This window comes from Liolophura sinensis, chromosome 1 (assembly GCF_032854445.1).
Source record: "Liolophura sinensis isolate JHLJ2023 chromosome 1, CUHK_Ljap_v2, whole genome shotgun sequence".
NCBI classification, from domain to species: Eukaryota; Metazoa; Mollusca; class Polyplacophora; order Chitonida; family Chitonidae; genus Liolophura; species Liolophura sinensis.
Window position 1 is genome coordinate 48266364 of NC_088295.1, and position 25843 is coordinate 48292206.

The 25843-nt window shown below is 37.0% G+C and overlaps 1 protein-coding gene across 1 annotated transcript; it reads right to left on the bottom strand.

Moving 5' to 3' along the window:
* LOC135461578 (X-linked retinitis pigmentosa GTPase regulator-like) lies at positions 1-25347 on the bottom strand. Its single transcript, XM_064738743.1, has 19 exons — positions 25317-25347; positions 20453-20578; positions 19704-19796; positions 19198-19260; positions 17828-17983; positions 16899-17048; positions 16053-16208; positions 14755-14910; positions 13167-13291; positions 11771-11962; positions 10946-11105; positions 10266-10342; positions 9549-9626; positions 8292-8363; positions 7339-7555; positions 6055-6294; positions 5677-5762; positions 4904-5218; positions 1-4662 (listed from the first exon to the last, which is right to left on the bottom strand). Exons 1-19 carry the CDS (start codon positions 25345-25347, stop codon positions 4639-4641), a joined length of 2517 nt encoding a protein of 838 aa, XP_064594813.1. The 3' UTR covers positions 1-4638.
* Between the last annotated feature and the right edge of the window lie 496 nt (positions 25348-25843).

A 25843-nucleotide genomic window follows, 5' to 3' on the forward strand; every position in this document is an offset into this window, starting at 1 on the left:
GCCCCTGCATGTTTTAATACAGCTCTCTCTGGTTTGGCCGCAATTTTACGGAAACACAAATGTTGGTGTTGTTATCATTTGACCAGATTGTCAAAGTGGAAATTTCTTCAGTAGAGCAAAAAACAAACAAATAAATAATAAACCAGAATCAAACACAAGAGTTAGAGAGTTAAATTTTCTTTTTTTTTCAAATCTCATCACTAGTTTCAGAAATACACGTATGATAGAATCCTGCCTAAGGTACATGATACAAATGTACACTGCAATTTTACACTATGATACATTTATGGTGTATAAAAAATACACTGTACAAATAAATACACTGTACAAAACATACATCCTGTGTATTGTGTGGTACATAGATGAATATTACGCCCTACACTAAAATACAGTACAGAATATACTAAATGACACATGGATGTCTCAACAGGCCACTTCACAATGGTAAAATTTCACGTTTACTTTCAGCAAACAACTAACGGAAGAATTTCAGAATATGGACGGTAAATACAAACAACGCTCACTGGTAAGGCAGCATTTGAATTACATGAGTAATGGGATAAACATCTGCACCTACAACACCGAATCCGCATGCATTTACAAATAATGCCCACCTAACATAATTAATAATAATAATAATTGTTGGTTTAAGTATTCATAAACAACCATATCACAGCTTCGTTCACTATTAAATTTATGTAAAAGTTAACACATATAATGAAGACACATATATGAAACACAATGAGATAACATACCATATATAACACTTTCAATAACGATGGATAACAAAAAAATGCATCCTTCTCCAACAGAATGAGGGGAATATCAAAAGGAAGTACTTATTATTATTATGTCAGTTGTAACAGGTTAAAAATTTCATGAAATTACAACAATGTTTAACGGTGATAATTATTCAGTCACATCTTAATTCATGCACACTGTATGTTTACAAATATGCGGGTATTTATTTTGAACAAATTACACTGAATTGTAGACCTTTGCAATAAACGACAGCTGCTCCATTTGACATTTTAATTCTTGACCTTCCTGTGTCATTGCAAGCACTGTGGAATGATGTTGTCATCCAGAAGGCTATCATGCCATGACAGAAGCAGAACATCATGAAGTCTGTTATGTCATTGCATATGAAAACTTGTATTTATTCTTATAAATGTTTAGAAAGGTTATTATTAATTTTACTATCAATTCATAATGTTTACATAAATGTCTACAATACTTGTAAGTAATGATAGAACAGAGTTGCCTATTAATAGTTACACTAGCAACAAGCATCAAAATGTTGAATAGTCCTTATTTAACATTCAGTTTAACAACATAAAGTATTATGCCTTCGTATTAGTAACAACCAGAAAGTTAATACAATAAACAAAGTAACAGTGCCCGGTTAGAAGCATGTAAAGGATGCAACAAGATTGTTCGTATAATCAATTTACAGTAAACTTGTTTACTTGTTTAAAAACCTACTGATTTGTCTTCAAGGTGAGTGAGAAAGATGCATAAACTGTACTTAAGCATATGTCAAATTGCAACAAATCTGAGGGATCAAAGTATTAACTTACATAAACCTACAATACAACGGTAACTGCTTCTAGAACACCAGTTCAATATCAGGTCTGATAGCCAGAAGCTGCGCTGACTTGTCACTCCCGATATCTAAATATCCACCTGTGGTTATATTAACTACAGTAACTTTCATTCTTCCCAGCACGGCTTTCGGATATTCAGTTCATGTGGAGGTTACACTGGGAACATGGCCAACTGATCTCAGACCTAAAGGTGAACTGTAGGTATTTGAAGTGAAACATTTTAGTCATCAGAGTAAATGAGTGTGTTGCATTATTGTAATATTTTGCATATCTGTACGCAATGTAGAGCCTATGTTCAGCCATACCTGAATTACACATATCAGGACAGTCTACAATTTCCTCAACACGCCATGCCTTGCTTCCCTTGGATTTTGAAACATCATTACATTTACGCTGCCCTAGTTCGCTCATACAACAGTCAATGTCGTCCCAGAAACGGTTACATTTTTGTTAAACATGAATGCTGGGTAATATGAGCTAGCATTGAAAATACCTAATGAATTATTATCACAAAGACAACTTCCACAAACTTATATATTGACCGGGAAAGACTGTTTACATGAAATTTTACAAAAATTTAAACCTTTGCAGTTGGGCCTCCCCTAATTGGTGAGAAAGGTCAACCCTTAGTACAAATCTGAATCAGAGTCGTATTCCAAAAACAAAACAGTAAGAATCTGCTGAGACGAAGTGCAGACAACATACATGTATTATAGAGTACAATGTAGGTGTTCTTCACATCCAATCAGGGGCAAGTCAGTCTGGGGAGTCATTGCTATATCTGACTTCAGTGAGACCAGAGGTGATCAATTCATGTGCTGTTATAAGCATGTAAGATTTTCAGTGAATAGACCTATCAGTAAAATGCAAATATATCAGTACATAATCAACCTAGGGTCAGTTTCATGAAGCATGCTTAGTGTTAATTAGCACTTAGCTAAGTGCACTTTATCTCTCCACAACATATGTTGTCATCGTAGTTAAGAGCATACTTAGCTTAGTGAGCTTCATGAAACCGGCCCCAAGATTCATGTAAAGGGATTCAATCAACTGGTTTCACCACAGAGCTTGATTCCAGTTTATGAAGCATGCTTTCTCAACTTGACACCAGTGTCTTAATGCAGACACAATTCATAGCCTTATGATATAGAATGGACATGGGCTAAGTACGAAGGAATATTTTTAACTATCTGCGGTTTTAACCACAAATACCACAATGACACCAAATACTACTGGAATATGATTAATAATCAAACTGTCAAAACAAGATAGGCACTTTTTCAAAATCTGTATGTATGCAACTAACAAATGTTAAAATGCTTAAGAAAGCTGATTTCTGAGGAAGTTGAATGAATGCAGAATTGTCAAAATAATTTTGTCTCATTATTATTATTATTATTAGGCAACGGGTGATCTATGATTAGTAAATCAGGCAAAGACAAATATGAGAAACAATTTCAATCAAAACATTTCTCACAAAATATGATGACGTGTATGATTTCTACACTTTCATAAAAATATATATATAACCTCATGAAAAGCGAAGTGATAAGAGACAATATGTCAATCAATAAGAATTTGTCAGGCAAGATGACAAAACCAAAACCCCCAGTCTAAACTAAGGAGTCCTGATGTATGTCAACAACCAACAGCCAGATGGGTAAACCATTGGTGTAAATGCTGAAAGATTATCAACCTCCCTGCAACAGTGTTACTTTTGCCTGAAAAAAAAAGCCTGAAAATGCCAATTAAACTAACAATTCTAAACAAAAACTGAAACCAATACTGTATTTCACCTAAATGCTGTATGTAAAGCTACACTTTCAGAAGCACATAAAGCCCATAAAAATGACACTTTATTATGATACCAACTTAATATGTTTTTCTGGGAAGGAATTAATCAACCTACATTAAAACTCTAAAGTGGTGGATGGATCAATAAGATTCAAGCAAATGTGTGACTTTAAAAATGCTAAACTTAAGGTGAAATACAGTAGTTTCTGTCATTGTATATATTGTCCAATGCTAAACTAAACAGATTAGCTCCACACGCTCTGTTCTAAAGGGAGGCCACTCTGTTACAACTCTGAAACACATGTATTAGCTTACTGGTATACGTATGTAGAGGTTGAAAACACCACCATCATGACTATGGCCTAGGTTCACTTTTTAGCCCTTCCCACTGACTGCATGTTATACGTTTACAAAAATCACTCAGAAAATAAAGGTTAATTTATGAGAGACTGTTTAAACTGAAATGCATATTCTTCAGAATTTTGTATATGAAAAAGCCAAAGTTATAAAATGAAACTTTAGTAAGTGAACAGGTGATCTAATTAGTTATAATGTCAAATTTGGAATTAGAAAAGTGTAGCTTTTTTTTTAAACTATTGACATATTTACTTATTAGACTGGTGTTTTAAACCTTACTCAAGTTGGGAAGAAACCAAGGTTGGGGAAACTCATGGCCATCCCCAGGTTTTTACAATTATTGAAGTATATGCTATCAGACAAAATATTTGTATAATGTGTCTAGTTACTAAATAAAGTATATGTTAAATGTGAATTCAACAGATCAAAATAAAGGCATCACATCAGATCCAAAACAGCTTACAGTGACAGCAAAAAAGGTCAGAAAAGAACAGAAATCTGCAGGTTAAAAATGTGACAATAGTCTGGTAATTGTATACCTTCAAAATCATTTTATAACAAGCATGCATAAACCATCAATCAAAAAAAACCTAAAATAACAAAGGATCTAAAAACAACTGAACGCATAACTGAGCAACTGAAGTAGTATATATACACATGAAGTGTACATTGTAAGTCCTAGCAAACATGTGCTCCATGTACAAGGCTTAAATAAATACTACCAACTGAAAAATATATTACTGATATACTTGCAAAGACATATACATGTACATTATCATTACATGTAAACTGGACGGTTTCTTCAATGATCTCCAATACCACATAGCAGCAGCTCACGGTTGCTGGCAGGTCTAGAGGCACATACTGGAGGCACGCTGGATCACAATATGGTACAGGTCCGAGACTGAAATGAAAGAATAAAAAATAGAATAACTGAGAACAGCCATGTCAGAAAGATATATGTACTTGTGATGAAAGCAATTTGAAAAACGACTGACTTAATTTTTGATGACACATATTATAATTTTCTCCTCAGCATTGTTCATGAAAGCAGCAGTGTCATCATGTAGAGGCAGATTTTTGGTTATGTTGAGGCAGAGCGGATTTGACTAAGAAAATTTGAAGCTGAAACAAAAAATGATCACCTTCTTCACTGGTTTCTTTTCTTCTTCTTGCTTCTTATCCTTATCATCTTTGTTTTCTTCCTTCATATCCTTCTTGTGTTCTTCATTGTCTTTGTCATCGTTGTCTTTGTCACCTTCCTCTTCTTCATCTTCTTGATCTTCATCCTTATTCTTCTTGTCTTCATCCTTCTTTTCCTTATCCTTTTTATCCTTCACCTTGTTCTTTTTGTCCTTATCCTTTTTGTCTTTATCCTTATCTTTATCCTTTTTGTCCTTTGATTTCTTATCCTTCTTATCCTTATCTTTCTTCTTTTTCACATCGTTGTCATCCTCTTCCTGAATCATACAATAGAATAAATTTGAGAAAATCATATTGATGAACAGCCATCATTTCACTCTTTCTCAACAAACCTTTTTTTTATTAAAACACTGAAGTTTGTTTAAGGAAAATACAGAAAAATGGAGGTCTTCATTATCAGACACAACAAAGAGAACCTTTATTTATTTTTCTAAACTTTCTTCAATAAAATTAAATACATTGTAATATTTTAATTCTATGGTGGGCATTATGGACATATTTATATTACAGAGTGTGAATGATGTCAAAGGGCAATTATTTCCCTTATAAATTTGTTTACAAGACAAACTGCTAGTGAGTGGATTGTGTATCGTACACCAATATATAAAAAGTGCATGACACATACTTTTAACCCATGTGACATATACATTATATAAACTCTAAAGAGCCAATTCCCCAATGCCACAACAATCAAGGACTTATCCAAGATTCTTACATCTTCTTCATCTTCCTCTTCCTCTTTCTTCTTATTTTTCTTTTTATCCTTCCCTTTGTCCTTCTTTTTGTCTTTCTTCTTTTTGGCTGAAAAGTTCAATACAAAATATTAAAACCACAACACATATCCATAAGGAGGTGGCTGGCAGACTTTCCTACTTACCACCGGAGGTGAAGCCAGCATGAGCTGGGCTTGAACTCACAGCAACTGCATTGGTGAGAGTCATTGTGTGGTGCAGGCATGCTAACCACTCAGCCACATGTCTTCTCTTATGACTTTTGGTTAAATGACCAGCATGTGAACAAGTTATGCAGAAGATTCCCACACATATGTTGTTTCTATCTTCCAAAGATAAACAAGCTGTAGTTGTTACAATACCTTTATCATCCTCTTCTTCATCCTCATCTTTTTCATCCTCTTCTTCATCTTCATCAACTTTGACTTTTCCCTTCTTCTCTTTCTTGTCCTTTTTATCTTTCTCTTTTTGTTTTCCATTTTCCTTCTTCTTATCCTTCTTTTCCTCTTCTTCTTCATCCTCCTCCTCTTCATCTTCGTCTTCTTCCTCATCTTCAGATTCTATTTTTTTCCTTCCAAAAATGCCACCTGTTTTCTTTTTGTCTGAGAACAAGTTAGCGAGAAGATATGCCACATACTGGTGTCAGTTACAGCTCAACTGTGGTTACTCATGTAGAAAAGGCAATTAACAGATCTATAAGTATCGCATGGATACTTCAATTGTTTCAGTATGATATCCATGTAAGTTAATAAATAAAGGCAAAACAAACAAGACTTGGCAGATACATCAATATCAGACATACAATCATAGGTCTTAACTGAAAACATTTCAGAAGAGAAAAGAATACACTGAAACCCTAAATACTGTTTATTTCTCACTCAGCTATGGGCTAACCATGACATAGCAATGGGGAAAATTTCCCGGCTAAGCTACAGTGCTACACTGCTTGCGAACTACTTCTTCATTTACAACTACACAGAAACAGTGTAAGGGTGTGCCACCTGAATTAACTTCAATTAGTCAGGTTCACTCAATTTATGGGGGAAAATCAATGAGGTCACAGAACCACTTTCCATTACCAGCACTGAATTATTGTTAAACAATCCAATTATTGTTAAACAAGCCAATAAAGCCTTAGAATGAAACCCTCATGGAAATAAAATCATCCAGTTACTGTGTATTTCACAATATTGCTGCTGTTTTAGTTAGACTCCAATCATCATCACATTTTACCTCTGCCAGGGAGGTTATGATTTTGCCAGCCCTGAATTGCTTGTCTGCCAGCAACTTTATATAAAAAGTTAACAAAACATTTTAGAACATTTTGGGTACAGCTTACGACAATGCCAGACAGGACATATATTCCCTTTTTTTTTTTTTGCCTTGTAATGGTGCCTAGCAGAGTACTGTCCCTTTGTTGGTACTCGCCGTGCGGTCAAGATGTGTGTGCTTTCGGATACCTAATTCTGCTTAAACTATGGTGCTAGGAGTTGTATCAGTTGCTACTAAGCACTGACGAGCAGCTGGAATAAAACCTTCAGGAGTAAACTGACAAGAGGCTGGGTTTTGCCAGTAGCATTTGACCATGTGTCAACCATCATATTTTCGTAACTGCTCTAGTTTTACTCTCAATGCTGAAGTCGTACCTTTTTTCTTTTTCTCTTTCTTCTTTTTCTTCTTGTCCTTCTCTTTGCTTTTCTGTTCCCTTTCCTCCTCCTCCTCCTCCTCTTCATCTTCCGACAACTCCTCTAATTCCTCCTTGTCTTTCTTCTTTTCATCCTTTTTCTTGGTTTCGTCATCACCATCATCATCCTTCTTGCCTCTGTCAGATCTGGGTGAAGGTATTGGAGTTTCTACCGTGTCCTATCACAAGATTTCAAAGTGAGCTAAAGCCGTTATCTAACCTACTGTGTTTTACCTAAAATTTCATCCATGGCTGTGTTACCCATTCTGCCTCGTTCCAAGAATTCTATTCATCTTGGAAACGTGTTTTGAGATTTTCCTAAATGTAGGATGACATCCCAGGAAAACTGTCAGTTTCACCAGCAAAAGTCATATTTTATGTATTATGATTTTAATTTGCCCCTAAAAATGCACTTTCAGGATATCTACTGAATAAAAAAAGATTTCCATGTACAGGATTAACATTTACATGCTCATTCACTGCAATCTTGAAGTGACTGAACTGATTATTCTGTATCTTGGCTTGAACAAGATACTAATTATTTATCCAAGCTCTGTAAACTTTGATTCACAATTATAAATCACCTTAATAAGCCACAAATTAAGCCATAAATTCCATCTGTTTAGAAGTCCAAACTCAGAACAGGAAAGAACCAAATACTGTGCTTGATACATTGTTCTGCAGCAAAGAATCAAGATTCTGATCTCACGTCATGTCACTTTTGGGGTCTTCAATGACACAGTGTCAGAGATGGATAAGATTGCCAGTATACATGTAGCCTGTCTACAGTGACATTATCTGGGATTCCATTTGCTCCACTCTTCATATACTGGCCCTCATGATATAAGTGCAAAATTCTTGAGTACACTGTTACACAATAATTAAAAAAAGAATCAAACTGGTCAACTGCTTCACCTTATCACTGGAATGGCCATCCTCTCCATTCTCCCTGATGTCAGAATTAGCCCTGCTGTCTTCAGAACCTCTCTGCAAACATAAGCAAACTTTCTTATTTTCTTACATTATTTCATGTGACACCAGTCAGGTTTATGGGCAGAGGAAATCCAGAGAAACACTCCAGAGAAAGAATTTTGTCAGCAAAAAACTGGAGATAAGCAATCCGATGTTTGAGCAACAGACATGTATATTGGACCAAGACTAATCAACGCTTCTAGTGGCTAGATCAACAGTTTCACATTGCCATATTTTCACTTCTGCAACATACGAAAGATCGCGAAAGCATCAAGTCAAATCCTTGTAATATTGTACCAGCAAAAAAAGACAGGATTAAACTGGGATATTTGAGTTTGATCGCTTTCACCAATAAAGGTAAAAAAAAAAAAAAAAAAAAAAAGAGTCCTCCTGAATCATGTGACTTGTGAAAAATGAAAGCAAGTTTCATTGGCAATAATATTTTGATTTAGCCGGTTCAATGTGTTCTGGAGGCAGACTTGACATCTCATTCCATCAGGAACATATCAAGTTCACAAATGTTTAGCTTCTCAATTTTCTCCCTTGTCTATCTAATCTGAATAAGCTTTTGTTTTGGTATATGTAATCAAAAACTGTTGCCTAACATTTTCAACAGATCACATGGTACACTAGGCCTTTTTTTACCTTCGGTGATAAAAGAGCTCAAAACCAAACTCCTCTATAGTAAATTCCTGTAGAGATTAAAACTGAAGAGATTAAAGGGTCATGACTTGCTCATATTGTCAGACGGTCAAAGTTATTCAGCTTCACCACAAGAATACTGCATGTATTATAACTTTTGTATCTTTATAGTTTATTTCTTTTAGCGAGTGACCTACATTAAGCTGTCTGTAAAATCAGTCATATTCGCAACCAAAATTGCCTTTAGTCAGTGAAACCTAACAACACAAGCTCTACACATGGGTATGTTCGAAGTTTATGTTCTTGCAAGGAAAATGAAGTTAGAACACTTTTTTCTAATTCTTAATGTTAAAGTCCATAAGCTTAGTTTAGACACCAAGGAATCGTTGACCATAACTGAGCTTATGGTCTCAATTTCCAGTTGGCCACTTCATGAATTACTTTATATTTTAGCTTTCCTTCACTTTTAACAATAAACCTTAACTTATGCCTCATTCATATCATTTTAATGTGTCAACTGTAAATACTTGTGAGAATACACTATCAAAGCATTCTGACCTTCTGATCCAGCCTTCTCCTGGGCAGTGGTTTAGGCTGTGACCTGGGAGCGCTGTGCACATCTGCTGTGGTCACCTTCTGAAGAAGTAATCATATAAATGTGTATTTATATATTATATGATTAATCTTTCATTCACTAGCAAAGAATATTTTCCTTTATATGTTACATCAGTCAGCTTTAATAGGTGAAGGAATCTAGACTCCCAGCAAATTTCAATGCCAAGAAACTTATTTATTTGATTTATTTGATTGGTGTTTTACGCCGTACTAAGGAATATTTCACTTTTATGATGGTGGCCAGCATTATGGTGGGAGAAAATTGGGCAGAGCCCAGGGGAAACCCATGCAAATCTGCAGGTTGCTGGCATGCCTACCCACATACCGCCAGAGAGGTGGCCAGCATCAGCTGGGCTTGAACTCACAGCAACTGCATTGGTGGGAGACTCCTGGCCTTGCCGGCGAGCTAATCCCCTCGGCCATGGAGCATTACCTAGTTGACTGCATCAGGTTATATCACTATCACAGTATTTTGAAATTTTGGAAAAAAAAAATACAAGCCCTAACACCTGGAAAAATGAAGTCTTTGAATTATGATAAATTAAAGGATGATATATCATAGCAGATATGGTTGGAACAAAATCCAAACAACATGGAACTCTGACTGCTGAAACCTGAAGTGTCAAAATAGATCTCAGCTGGGTATTAAAGATGTCTAACCTGAATAGAGTCATTGACTCCACCATCTTCATCACTGTCAGATTCTACCTGTTCTGTTTGCTGTTGTCTCTTTAGACCTGAAGGACAAGAAAACAAAACAAGTTTATAGAACGTAAGAATGTTAAGCTCTAAAATTTTCCATGAAGTTGAATGATGAAACTCATACCACAATTTTAATCATGATGTAAAGAATTCAATACAGTAATCAAAATGTCAGAAATACTGTGCAGTCAGTGACCTTCAACGTGTATTAAATATCACGACATACTATCATTCAATGGAGAAAGACGATGAGGATTTAAAAGTTAGCACTTTGGTGGACAATCTATTCATTACCTAGGAACACAACAGATGAAACAAATCTGTGTAGAAATACAAATCCAACAGATAAAAAGTAAGAAGTGCTAAAATGCAGTTGTGTTTCAATAGCACACAAATACATCACAAGAAACTGTGCACTGAACGCAGAGGTTGAAAATTGAGAATCTAAGAGTTAGCACTTTGGTAAAACAGTGGCCAAGCTATCATGTATGAAACTTAACAAAAGATGAAAGCTGTTTGTGATAGAACAAATGTGTGTAAAAAAAATCCACACAGGGCTCACACATTAAAAGTATTTTTTTGAAAGGATACGAAAACATCAAAACATCAAAAACATTATGCATGTTAAGGGGGCTAACCTTTATCCTTGCTTATATCAATGTGAGGTAGTAAAGACTTGCTGAGAGGATCGTTGGAGTTTGGACCATTGCCCATGGTGGGTAACGTAGAGTTTAGGGGTGGTAGACTTTTCATGGAGGCAAGAGTTGGAAGAGTGCGATTAAATGATGGCATAGGACTCTGAAAAATGACAAAACAAATCCAACACATTCAATGCCTTATCGTCTACAAGACACTAAAATTATGTGAAATATACAATGTTACAAGACAATTCTTTGATCATAGTAAGCACAGTCTTCTTGTATACATGCTATTTAACACAACAATAGCTATAATTATTATAATATCTGGTTAAAACATTTATTTATTATAAATTTGATTACAGTTTTGTGCTGAACTCTAGAATATCTCACTTCTAAGATAGAGAGTAAGCTGAAAAACTACGGGGCATTCCTCTTGCTTTTATCGAAAGTGTCTGCACATCAACCCTCTATAACTTGTACATAGTACACACATTTACACATCACAGAACTGTGCTGTGATCTGGGCAGATAATTTATGTATTTCTGTTAACACGTTAATGGCCCCTACCAAAGGATTTTAGTCTTCAAAATGTCTTCAGCTTTCCTCTCTTGCTTCAGTTTAATTGTTTGATTTAATGAGGATTTAGGGTATGTCATACTTGCAGAACATATGCAGCACACAACTTGATACGTGCAAATCACAGCATGTACACAAAAATTATCAACTATCTTTTATGGACATTTCATTAACACTCACAAGAAAAGGATTATTAAATTTGGAAATAGGAAATGTCTGAGTGATAATTCCACGCTATTATTTACAATCTGTCGTCGCCTATCCCTGGCTGATATACTGCCATTCAGGTCAAGCGAGTCGGCTTTCAGGTTGTCGATTCTGGGTGATTTTTTCAACTCCGTTTCCTCTTCCTCCTCATCATCTTCATCACTGACTGTGTTACCATTCTGCAACTTCGGGTGTGCCAGGGCTAACATGTGACAGCCTCCACACGATACCTGACGACACAAAACATGGCAAACTATACATGAAGAGGGTGGTTACTCTGGCAAAACAGTGCGAAAACTTGTCCAGTTCAGATTGATCTCTTACTTTCTGCATTGCACCAAAGCATGGAACGGTTAATCGCACGCTTAATCTGTTTTCATTTATTCATTTACTTGATTGGTGTTTTATGCTGTACTCAAATTATTTCACGTCTATGCTGGCAGACCTTCCCACATACAACCAGCTGACCAGACAGGAAGCTAGCATAAGCTGTACTTGAACTCACTAACCACTGGGCCACAGAGGCCCCACTTAATCTGAGTGCCTGGGTAAACCAAAAGGCAATCAAATTGTAAAACTTTCCCCGAAATGAAGTAATTCCGGTCTAAGCTGTGTAGAGTATAGTTCGATCTTGTCTTTTCAAAGATATTTTGCAGGCAAACTGCTACCGTATTATAGCATTCGTCACTGCATGAGAACAGTGTATAATATTCATCCTGGACCCAAGTCTCCATTTCTCAAGGAAAAAGCATTCACAGGCCTATCTTTGAACAGTATAGTAGTGCTGCCCTTACATTTGTATATCTAATCATCTTGAAACAAGTCTGATTTCTTGTGAAGAAGTATGCTGGTCTTGAACTTTAGTAACATTCTCAACCCTGTGGTGTAACACAGGTGCACTTCCCTCAACCACATAAATACAACCTGGTTTAAACACTGTGCCCTGAAGACCCATGTTAAAAACCTGACAATCAATACATCAGTGTACAAGTAAATGTTTCCCTCATACTGTAAACATACATACGTTCAGTCAACAATCACACAATCAATACAGCGTTGATTTGGTTTGAAGTTATTTTTGTTTTTTTGGCCTTAATTTTTTTTTTCTTTTTTCAAAATACAAAACACATTGCCTTGAGCACAATTTTCATCTTAGAGGTTTAGATATTTACTAGCAGTCTATATAAAATATTAAATACATCTTTTTGCAACAGAATGTTTTCAGTAATTTAACTGTTGTTTTTTTTTTTTGAAAAGCCATCAATAAAGTTAAGGTACCCGGCCAAGTGTTGCTGTTTTATATCCAGTTACCTCTCCAGACGCAAAACTAACTGTTATCAAAACTAGTGTAAATGAAAACTGCTAGAATATGATAAACATCAATTGAATACATAACAAAAATGCAAGCTACTCTCAAATGTCATGCATACATACCTTTTCCACAAAAAGCTTCTCAAACCTCTTCACTCTACAGGGTTTGAACTGGTTTGCAAAACTCTCCATACCCAGGGCAAGTTTTCCATGTCTGCCATCTCCAAATGAATACAAGTGACCTTTCTCTGAAAATGAAACTCTCACATTTGAATCTGGATTTTAACGGTGGCCAATAATGTATTTTACCTGAATGTGAACTCGGAAACATGATATGAAAGAAATATAAATACCCGTAGTCATGATTGTCATGCACATTTTTTATTTCAATGCAATTGAATATGCAATTTATATCTACATATGTTTGGCCAAATCTGGACTGTACACTTCTGCTCAATATACCATACCATGTTCACAATTGATTTTGGCATGTCAAACTGTTTCCTTTTTGTGAAATATGAATGTCATGGACCACTATGATGTCATGGCATTCTAAAAACGTTCAACGATGACACGTGACATTTTCCATAAAATGTTACCTTGAACAATTTATTTATTTGTGTTGATTTTATACCAAAACTAATTAACTATTTTCAAGAAGAAAACTTCTATAATCTAAGACAACAAGTTTTGTGCTAACTGAAAACGTTACAGTTCACCTTTAAAAATACGGCTAACACCGGTCATAACACCATAGGGTATTTCACTTGGATTAAGGCTCAAAAACTTTCCTCATCGTCCTATGACTGAAAAATTGTTAAGTACGACATTAAACCACAAGCATGCACTCACTCACTCACTCACTCCAAAACTTTTCACTTATACAACGGTGATCAAAATTTTGGGTGGAGGAAACCAGAGCGCCCAATGTAAACCACCAACCTTAAAAGTTACTGATATGCTTTCTCACGTGTGATGTACAGATTAGCACTCCACATTGGTGGAGGAAACCAGAGTGCCCAATGTAAACCACCAACCTTACAAGTTACTGACATGCTTTCTGACGTGTGATATACAGATAAGCACTCCACACTGGTGGAGGACACCAGAGTGCCCAATGTAAACCACCAACCTTAAAAGTTACTGATATTCTTTCTCACGTGTGATGTACAGATAAACACTCCACATTGGTGGAGGAAACCAGAGTGCCCAACGTAAACCACCAACCTTAAAAGTTACTGATATGCTTTCTCACGTGTGATGTACAGATTAGCACTTCACATTGGTGGAGGAAACCAGAGTGCCCAATGTAAACCACCAACCTTACAAGTTACTGACATGCTTTCTGACGTGTGATATACAGATAAGCACTCCACATTGGTGGAGGACACCAGAGTGCCCAATGTAAACCACCAACCTTAAAAGTTACTGATATTCTTTCTCACGTGTGATGTACAGATAAACACTCCACATTGGTGGAGGAAACCAGAGTGCCCAATGTAAACCACCAACCTTACAAGTTACTGACATTCTTTCTCACGTGTGATGTACAGATAAGCACACCACACTGGTGGAAGACAGGAGGTCTTCAACAAATGTCGTCAGCCTCTTCACGGTGATATTTTCAATTTGAATGGAATGCATATACTCTAATCAACAGACAAAGCGGTGGAATCCAAACTGTGTAGAAATCTTGACAGCGGATCATTACCTGTGACTAGCGCTGTATGGTTCTCTCCACACGATGAGTACGCCACCTTGAATTCAGGGGAGGTAAGCATCTGGGGTAGGGACAACTCCAGAACCATAGTACCATGCCCTAGCTGACCGTTAGCACCATTTCCAAATGTGTACACCTTGCCATTTTCTGAGGGTAAAGCATGTTTAATACAATATTACAACGTTTACTCACCAGCAGTCAGAATACAAAATGCATACAATAAAATATCATAAAGAAGACATCAGAAAGCATTTATAATTTTAAACAAATTGTTGAATGACTGTGAGGCAGGAATAAAGTCTGAGCGAACTTGTTCTGTTGTTCTGTCCCATTTAAGTTAAATTTATATTTATCTATAGTATATTACTGGACAGGCATGCATATATTATAACATACTGTAATTCTTCAACCTTTTCACATGTTTGCAAGGTGTTATTTCAAGCCTATTCTCAAAACATTACTCTGTGTATACTGATAAAATTATACTTTTCGTGAAGTCCTGAAACTTGTCAACTCAACCAATGTATATTTATCTCTGAAAATTAATTTGGAAATAAAGAGAGTTGATAGTTTTAAGATATTGGGGAAGTTTGTTCCATTCTCGAATGGATTGAATATGTGATCTATACATATATATGTATAGAGGAGTTTGTTCTTGTAAATGGTCCATGGGGATTTAAAGTGAACATAAAGTCAGCCACTAAAGCTGAATTAATTAATAAAGTATTATTCCAGAAATGTTCTGAAAATTTTTTAAAAATTCTACACTGCTTATTAACAAAATAAATAGCAAACAATCTTTAAGCACCTCGCCGCTTATTTGGTGAAACCATTTTGCCACGTTACAGCTATCTAGAGTGAAGTCACAAAACCTAGGAGCTCTCCCGTATGATTGGTATTAAACAATGTGACAATGAGAAAATGATAACAAAAACACCGGATACCCAACCAGAGTATCAGCTCTGTTCTGTGTTCAAAGGAGCGATGTTTTTTTTTACTTTGGCGCTCGGTCAGAGCGATGTTTTAATTTCATTTTTACCTGCTTGCAAACTTATATCTTAGCTCTTTCAGAAGATTTATTTTACCATAAGACATCACAGGAAGGGACCTGTTCCATGAAACAACCATAGCCAATGCTGAATGTAACTACCATGGCAACATCTGTCTTTACCATGTGTTACCATGGAAGTTACAACAAACTTGGCCAGCGACTGCCTTTTAGAACAGCTCCCAGACAATGTTATCCAGCACATACATACACACGATTCACACTACCCTTACAGACTTACCTGTGACAGCGACAGTATGTGACCCCCCACACGACACCCACTTGACCCTCTCGGAGATGGTACTAACGTGCTGTGGGGTGTCATATTCATCTGGGTCCTCCCCCAGCCCTAACTTCCCTCCCTCACTCTCCCCAAATGTGTACAGCTCACCGTCTTCTGCAATGCACAGATCATACTTGGGTTCAATGACTGGCAAATCTAGATTACGCAAGAACCATCAAATCTTGGAGTACCTAATTCAATAATGTACATGCATATCATCACTATTTACAGCGACATTCAGTTACATTCAGCATATTGCTTGGCAGGAAAATGTGACAAATATTGAAATGGACAAGCTATTTCAACACAAATTGGTCGTTGTCGGAACGGTAGCTATGTTGTAGTATTACTCAGAAAACAAAACATGACAATTAATTTTAAAAAATGATTCATTAAATTAATCACAATGATTAATAGGCATTAGGATATATTACACACCTGACATCAGCTAAAAAGCAAACATATCAAAAAAAAAAAAACATCATGGGAGGCAAATTTCTGTTCTAGTAGATCAGCTAAACTTTCTCCTTTTGTCTATTTAAATTTGTCAAATGCACTGCACATGTGTGATAATAAATATCTCAGCTTTGTCAACACCCAGGGAAAATAATTCATGTACAGTAAATAGATACTAGAAATTACGCCACAAAATGGCACAGCCAACTTACTGAGGACCCTACTCAGCAGACAATGATTAAGTCTAGCTATGCCTACATGTAAGCAACAAAAACGAAAACTGTATCACAACAGGTTCTTGTTTGTATCGCTCACTAACCAAAGGCTTATCCTAAATGTTTAACCTACCTGTAACCAGTGCTGAATGGTAATAGCCACAGGCGATACACACCACCCGTTTGTCAAAGAGTAGCCATTTGGGTTTGGGGCACTCTGTCTCTGCACCCAGCCCCAGCTGGCCTTCACTGCCTGACCCCCACACCAATACACGGCCCTCCGCTGTAACAGGCATTAGCAAATGGGGAGTTGAAACAGTCAGACAGAGTCACAAAATAATAAGCGTAAAATCAGTAGTAGCTGTGACCTCCTGCAAAACATTAATGCTATCTTACACAATCTTACACCAACGGATTGACTTCATACACCGCTACTTCTCACACCTGACAACACTGATACGCTTACAGCAATAGTCATACACAGGGACCCAGAAGACATTCACCAATGCAGTCGCTGTGAGGTCAAGTCCAGCTCATGCTGGTTTCCCCGGTGCTCTGCCGGGTTTCCTCCCACCATAATGCTGGCCGCTGTGGTATAAGTGAAATATTCTTGAGTACGGCGTAAAACACCAATCAAATAAATCAAATAAATCATACACAGGGTAAGTTCTGCAGTTTATCTCTGAAATAACACAAACTGAGACTGGTATTAGAAACTTTAGCTCGCGTTAGCATTCCAAGATGGCCAACAAACTGCACCAGTTATGACAGCACATGACAAGGTAACATTCATGCACAGAGCACTGCACACAGACTTACATCCACAATTCACTAGGTATTTAACATTATCCCTTCAGATATAGCACAATCTAGACCACAATTTTGAAATGCTAGTTTTAGTTCACCCTAGTCCAAATCAGCAATTAACATTGGTTTCAGTTCATCCAAACAATAGAATATCTACAGTATAAAGTATCCTCACATATCATATCACCTTCTGAGATACTTTACATATGCCATTCTATTTTTTTTCTTTTGGGTATTCTTTTATCCTTTGCAAACCTGTTAGTGCCATTGAGTGGTCTGCCCCTGCTGCTAACATCTTGTACTTTGTAGGTTCTAGTGTGTCTATTCTTTTAGGGTCATTCGTTCCTGGCACATCATCCACTCCCAACTGGTGTTCACTGTTAGCCCCAAATGAGTAAAGCAACCCTGATTCTGCATATAAAGAAAAAGCACATCCATTAAATCAGTGATTCTATATAAAGAGATTTGTACAAAACGATACACAGCACATCAGTCCGAACAATTCTAATCTATGGTCTTGGCATATCATCCACTCCCAACTGGTGTTCACTGTTTTGCCCCAAATGAATAAAGCAACCCTTGTTCCGCATAGTTACGAAAAAGCACATTCATTAAATCAGTGATTGTATCCAAAACTGAAAACGATAATACACAGCACAAAAGTACTGTTCAGTTTTGAAAAATATGCTAGTGTTCAAAAGTAAACTAGGCTGCTGCTGAGTATCATCTGGCAATTTTATGTCGGCACTGCACAGCCAATGACCTCAGGGTACCGCACCATCAGGAACCTTGCACTACTACACAGTATTCCAGTATTCCAGTACAGCCACTTAGTGCCGTATAAGCAGCTTTTCTATACAGTGAGGCCATGAACTACACAGTAACGTGCACCAGTTAAACAGCAGCGCATGGTAACCGTGGACAAATGTGCAGCTAACAAAATCATTATCAGAAGACAACATTTTAAGTCATGGTTTCTTGTGGGTTATATTGTTGAGTGTATCACTCTATACCACTCTGCCTGCAATGACCCATTAAGGAAGTTCGCTACAATTAACTCAAAACTCTCAGATTATTTTTAAAATTTGTTATGATAAGAACAAATAATATGAAATTAAAAATAGTAGTCACAAAAATACTATTTTTTTTGTCTATACCTGAACACGTTATGTGTCCTCACATAACAAAAATATCAAAAAATAGGGGGCACAGAGTTACTTTTTGTCTCGCATGAGATCAAACCATAGCAGTTACATAGGATGTCTGTAGACGTATGGCATTATCTTAATGACACTTATAACATTATTTTAGTGACACTTGCCATTCAGCTTCTATATGCATGTTAATTTGATTATAAAAAGACAGAATCTCCTGCCTGCATGCAGATGAAAGTATCTTAAAATTGCTACCTTCCAATGAGACAAGACTCAATGCTCTGTCTGTAACACTATAGTATATTAACACTTGGCTGAACGGCATGCTGGTCTATCATAATAAGTACCAAGATTACTAAGTACAGTGTGGTACAGTGAGTCTGAACTGAATTATGATCCATCACTTTAACAAGAGGCAAACACTTTATTCTCTCAGTTATCACATTTCAGTTAATAGAAAGTTTTCCCTACCTGTAGCTACAATTGTATGTGTTCTCCCACACGCCGCTAATTTCACTTTTTCATGCTTGAGAGCTGTAAGAGAGTGATAAAACAAAATGTGAGATGTACACTCTGGTTAGTTATAATAACAAATTGCATCAAATGTGCTTGATTTATCTTCTTATGCGGTTTCATAAAAAATGTCACAAAGAAACATGTAAGGATTTTATTTATCTAATACAAATGCAAATGAAAGTGTTAGGTGAAAAAATGTGACCAAGCACTGACCACTGACCCTCACTGGTGACAGACTCAGTTGCCACCAGATGACACAGTGTCACATCCCAATGTTCTGAGAGTCGTGTCAAGTTACAACACATGCCACCGACTCAACCGAAGTTGGGCAGCGGTGTCACTGGTCTTGTTCAGTGGCCAATGGAAGGACACATCGGTGGTCACAACCTCCCTCAAGTGGCCCAGAAGATAATCTAAACACATTCAGAACAAAATTCAGAACAAAATATACAATGTCTTACATTTAACACAGCTGGGTTTAGTAGCTGGTTTTGTGTGACCCAGTCCCAACTGGCCCCAATCATTGCTCCCAAATGTAAATATACGTCCACTTTCTGAAAAACCACAAAAAACAAAAGTTGCCAGATTAACCATGCCAGCTCAGCAGTGGGGCTGTTTCAGAATACTGCACTTCTGGAGAGATACACATGTGAATGTTCTTTTCTCTAAAAATCAATTTAACTTTTTATGACAGCTGCTAATGGGAGAAGAAAACTGGGCAGAGCCTGAAGAAAACTACATGTACATGTGCCTCTATTTATCAGGCACGTGACAAAGTCCCTGATATGCATGTAGCTAGACTGAAATATGTAACAGCATTGGTCAGGGGCTTGGACTTCAACGGTTTCAATTCTTAACCTTTATAACTGTACAGGATTATCACAAACCATATATAAGGAGACATGGTCAAACTATTACAGGGATCTTTATAGTCATGCAACAAGTGTCACATCTTCACAACATTTGTACGCATAAAACCTATACACTGAATTATCTTCTTTTTTTCTTTTTTTTGGCATGTGATTTTGAAGACATGTTTTCCAATCTGGCATATGTTCACAACAGAATTAAATGTACTTATGAAAATGTTTCAATAATTATAAATTTATCCGCTTGAGCACAAAAAAAAAAAAACATTTGTGCGGAACAGAAATGTCAGGAAGGTTGACGAATGGTATTGTGAACATTAACACGTCTAATATGTACTTACCTGCCACAAGGGCTGTGTGTTCGTCGCCACAGGCTGTGAGAAAAACTTTATCATTTCGCACCCAGAATTTGTTTGGGACATTTTCGGCAAACTTACTCTTCCCAAATGTAAATACTGCCCCAGTTTCTGGACACAAGAACAAAAAAAAAAATAAATACATGGATTACAAATATAAACTATGAACTGGTTTCCGCATACATTTATACTCATGACCTCTTTAAATATTTCATGAGGCCTCCATGGCCAAGGAGGTTAGCATGCATTTAACAATGTTTTGCCGAGTTTTTTTGCCATTTTCCTCATTCTTTCTCGCTGGTTCTATCAATTCCGATTTGAAAGTATGTTTTGTTTGGGGCTGTTCTTCTAATCTTATTTTTAAGAAGATTATTTTAAGTCACAAATATTTGATTTCTTGTCAACCACACCCATGTCTCTGCTTTTTGGGGATCACAAATAGAAAGGTCAAGATACCCCTGGTTTATATATATATTGCTTTATTTTCTGAGGGTGACAAATGATAAACATTTACTCTGTCAGTTATAAAAACTGTTCTTCCCAGAGGCCCTCTGACAGGGTGACAAAACAAACACGACATTTACAAGTAAATATTAACAGTGACCAGACAAATAGTTTACACACATAACAGTATCAAAATTACGCATAGATTCAGTAATTATGCTATACAAAGCAAAACAAAAGGAACACAATCAGCAACGGAGAGATTAAAATCAAGATATTAACTGTGTATATATTTAAAATGGGTGTTCAAGCATTATACAAAAACGACTCGGAGATAATACATCTTAATCTACAATTATCTCATGTAAAGTGTTATCAGGTACACCACACTCTCTGATAGGCTAATGCATCACATTATGTTGAGTAATTTCAAGTACGAAACGCTGAAGTGTCATCTCAGTCAAACTCTTAACTTATCTCACCAGAGATATTTCCCTGAATCTTCCACTGTATACACTATATTTAGCCTTCTGCAAACTAATAAGCTCTAGGCTTATCTTGAGATAAAAGATACTGCTTCACAATATTGTGCTACATTCATCCTCAATGAAAAATGTCTGTCAAATACTTATTATCGCACCCGATGTACTAGATACAATAGTGTAACTCTCTTTTTCACATGTATGCATGCTGATGGACGGAGAGAAAGCTGTAGACATTGGACGCACCCAGTCAGCTATAAAGCTAGGCTAAATGGTGATATGGTGGGTTTCAGCTTCAAGAAGAGGGTATCTTATGTGGGTTAGTAATATAAGCAATACATGTATATGGAAGCTGCATAGTCACAATTTAGGGGCCTCCGTGGCTCAGTTGGTTAGCACTCTAGCGCAGCGTAATGACCCAGGAGTCTCTCACCAATGCTGTCGCTGTGAGTTCAAGTCCAGCTCATTCTGGCTTCCTCTTCGGCCGTACGTGTCAGCAACCTGCAGATGGTGGTAGGTTTCCCCGGGGCTCTGTCAGGTTTCCTCCCACCATAATGCTGTCCGCCGTCGTATAAGTGAAATATTCTTGAGTACAGTGTAAAACACCAATCAAATAAATAAATAAAATAGTCACAGCTTTGAGTCACCAATCACTTAGCAGAATCACCAAACGCAGATTTCACCCCTGGTTAACAGAAATAAAAGACTTGACTCTTAGGTTGTTTACAAACAATATGGAGACACCATAATTTCAAATTCAGCTGACGCTCCTGATAGCTTCGTGCGTGTGTATTAATAAATTGTACAATATCTTTTGAATTAGCATCCGTAAGTCTGACTGTTTATATAACTCTACAAAATTAAAACACATGCTCGGAGTTCTGAGTCAAGTTCCTAACATTTTTTGAATGTGCAGGCTTGTCTGGTTTGGGTTATGCTTTCTACCTGTTTCAGCTTTAAACTTACCCAGAAACTCTGGTAATAACAGCTGGCCCTACCCCTTACAATGCATGCATGTAAGGAGTACGACAGCCAACGATCAAATGATTTGACTTATCAGGTATATGATAACAGTAGATTTCAAAATGAAGCCAGGCAATGTTCTTTTAGCCACAGAGACAAATACTAGTGCTACCTAAGGTAACTTTATTACATTCATGATTTGCTGCTGCAATATGGTTTATTGGGGTTAAGTTGACAAAATGTGTCTTGTCAAGCTGGAGGTGATTAATAGAAAACTGTGCATGCATGCATCTAGGCAGTGTCTTGGTAGGCGATCAGGATCTGGATGAAGATTTGTATTTCATCAGCTTGAAACAGCGGCGCTTCACCATGATGGAAGAAAAGGCTGACTAGGATTGATACTTTATATATCTGACTTTACCACAGTACCAAATTTATGGTGTTTTGGGCGATATTGTAAAGCACTACATAAGTGATATAGGCCTTGACTAAAATTTTACCACCAAAAATGAAAAATAAAGCTTTCAGATAAGAAACTCTAATCTAATATGAATGTGTCTAACCTTCAAATATGATAGTTTAAATGATCTGTATCACATAAAACTTTAGAAATCGGCAAACATCAAAATTTTACAGTTTATCTATCCACACTCCTTGTTACAAACTTCAATGCCCAAAACTATAAATAGTTATCCTGGGCTCATCATACTGATCTCTACCAAGTGAATTAATGATAAACTCTACCGATGTAAAACATGAAGGGATGCACTATGCAACTGCATGACAGCTGATCAGTGTGTTATTTTAACATTTTTACATTTCCCATAACAACGAGTCCATCCCCATCTCTCAAAAACATGGTGCAGATTTTAAACTCCATCTCCTTCCCACTCAAGGCAATCTAACTCACCTTCTCCATCCATTTCTATGTAATTCTCAAACAGTCTCATCTTACATGTAATTTAGTATACTCATCAATGAAACTAATTAGCTTACAGCCTTTTGGTCACATGGACTGCTAGAACAGTCTAAAGTGCCATGCCGCCATTTTGAAGTGTCATGTGACTTACTTGTTGGTTTGAAAACTACTCTAAAGTACTTATTATTCACTGCAATTTATTTTCACGGATTTTCTCCAAAAATATCTTCGCGGGAGTTATTTTTCGCGAATTTAAGTGACTCCTGAAAAAAAATCTTGAAATTTTAAATTTTTCCAAGATATAATATGCCCGAAATTATTCAAGCACATCAAACAAGTATCATCATGGCTGGCTTTAATCCTCCTTTGTTTCCTGCAGTGTCACTAATCCTTGTGATCTGGGTCAGAGATTAAAACAATGGGGGATGGATTATCACTGCGTAAGACGATAACTTTCGCACCGACCATAAGCAGTACTCAAACATGTGTCACTTCTTTTCGAACGACTGATGAGTACTTTTAAACACCTGGCAAAGTGACCTGTCACCTTTTGAGCAGTTCAACGCAAAACATATGAATTCACTATTATCAGCGCCAGTCACCCAGTTTTTTTTATCAAGCAACACAGTAAGTTTTGCATTGTTTTCAGTTTTAATCGTCCTCTGTAGCAGGTCAGACATTGCAAACATTGCCGTAGCTGTCAAACGGCCATTGTGTTGTTATACACACACCACAGTTTGTTAGAAGCTCACACGCTGGTAAATAGGAGAGACACAGCCAATGACATGGCATGTATCAGAGCGACATTCATTAGAAGCCAGCATGTGCTGGTATCTACTTTTCTTTCGCTTCACCGGCAGTGACCACTAATCAAACTAACGTCAAATGAACTCCCACTTTGTTTTATACCCACCAAGCCTTAGCACCAGAGTGTGTATATATTTAAACCATAATTTTCCTTCCCTGCTGGCCCGTTAAGGTTTTCTTAGCGCAGTTCCCGTCAGCCTGGCTAAGATTTCATTCCATTATTACTGCTACCTGTAGTATATGATTTAATATTGGACACTTTTCACTGGAATTATTTTTTGCGGTAAAATATTGACTGCAAAATCCGCGAAAGTCAGTTCCACGCAAAAATTAAGTACTTCACAGTATTATATCTCCATTGCTATCTGTAAGCACACCTTCAATCCTCTTAACTAATCCCAGAATGGCATAAATAAGAACCTGTATTTTTAGTGCAGGTAAGTTAGGGTCCTGTCAGCATGGACTTCATTGGTCTATTTATTTATTTGATTGGTGTTTTACACCATACTCAAGAACATTTCACTTTATACAACGGTAGACAGTCTGCGGGTAAACCCACAACCATCCACAGGTTGCTGACAGACCTCTCCACATATGGTCAGAGAGGAAGTCAGCATGAGTTGGATTCACTGTGACAGCATTGCTGGGAGGCTCACACTTTTCCTTGCGCCATGCTGGCACACTAACCATATCTGACACGGGGGCCCCCAGACCTCACTGGATTCGGTTTCATCAAGTCCGAATTCGGGAATATGCAGTGCTTTTTTTGTTCAGAGGATGGGATGGACTCAGCGTCGAGATGAAAAACAAAATATTAACATTGGATCTAGACGAATCAAAATCAAGACAGCTGGCATTTTGACAGTTCATTTTTTTTGTAAGAACTTTATGCATGTATCTGTTGTTATTAAAACTGAAGCGTCGAGCATATGTGAAAACACCTGCAGAATCAGCTAAGGGAAACTCCATGTCAAATCATATAGACCAGCTAATCGCAGTAACGTGGTGACATTTATCGACAATATGATGTTGTTGTTGTTGTTGTTGTTCCTTGATAATGCAAGTTTGAGCGAGTCAACAATCGACGAACTCATCCAGAAGCTTCTACGGGAAGAAATCTTACGAAACAACCATAGTGTAGTGTTAGATGAGACACAACTGCGACGTCTGAACTCATAACACGCAATTCGAGCGGAATTTAAGCGTGAAAACACGCAAAAATCATTACACGTACCGGGAACTTCTGAATCGTCTTCGGGCGCCATGTTGGTTTCCTAAACAACATCAACAAGTACCCGGATAAACAATAGCTAGCTCACCTGAGGTCGCTGCGGACGCTAGCCATGTGCGTGTGTTTACATTTCTAATTACCCGCTTAACACATGACAACCGCAGCGTAGTTGTTGTACCAGTTTGACTTCATGAGCAAAAATTCTGAAAAACAAGTGTGACAGTCTAGAAGGAAAATACTCATTTCTATTCCGTCATGCTTGGGGAACTTTAATCCGTCAGCGGTTACAAGACAGTTAATCAGAACAAATATAGTTTGACATTAATATACGACAATAACTAATGCATTTAATCTCACAGATAATATTATCAATTTAAAGTGTCATATTGCAATTATATCTTTCGTTAGAAATGGTCTGTTTGGTGCACAGGGAAATTCATCACACACGGAGGTGCTTAAGTTTAAATCTTAATAGGTGCGGGGCGTTTTTTTACGACAAATTTTGATTTACACGGTCCCCATCTTGGTAA

What these genes read in the sequence shown, in the direction of transcription:
- LOC135461578 (XM_064738743.1), bottom strand. Translation starts at nt 25,347, where the DNA reads ATGGCGCCCGAAGACGATTCAGAAGTTCCCG. An exon ending in CCACTCAATGGCACTAACAG is followed by an intron (nt 17,049 to 17,827) that starts GTTTGCAAAGGA and finishes TGCCTGTTACAG; the next exon opens with CGGAGGGCCGTGTATTGGTG. An exon ending in ATGGCCATTCCAGTGATAAG is followed by an intron (nt 7,556 to 8,291) that starts GTGAAGCAGTTG and finishes ATCTTGTGATAG; the next exon opens with GACACGGTAGAAACTCCAAT.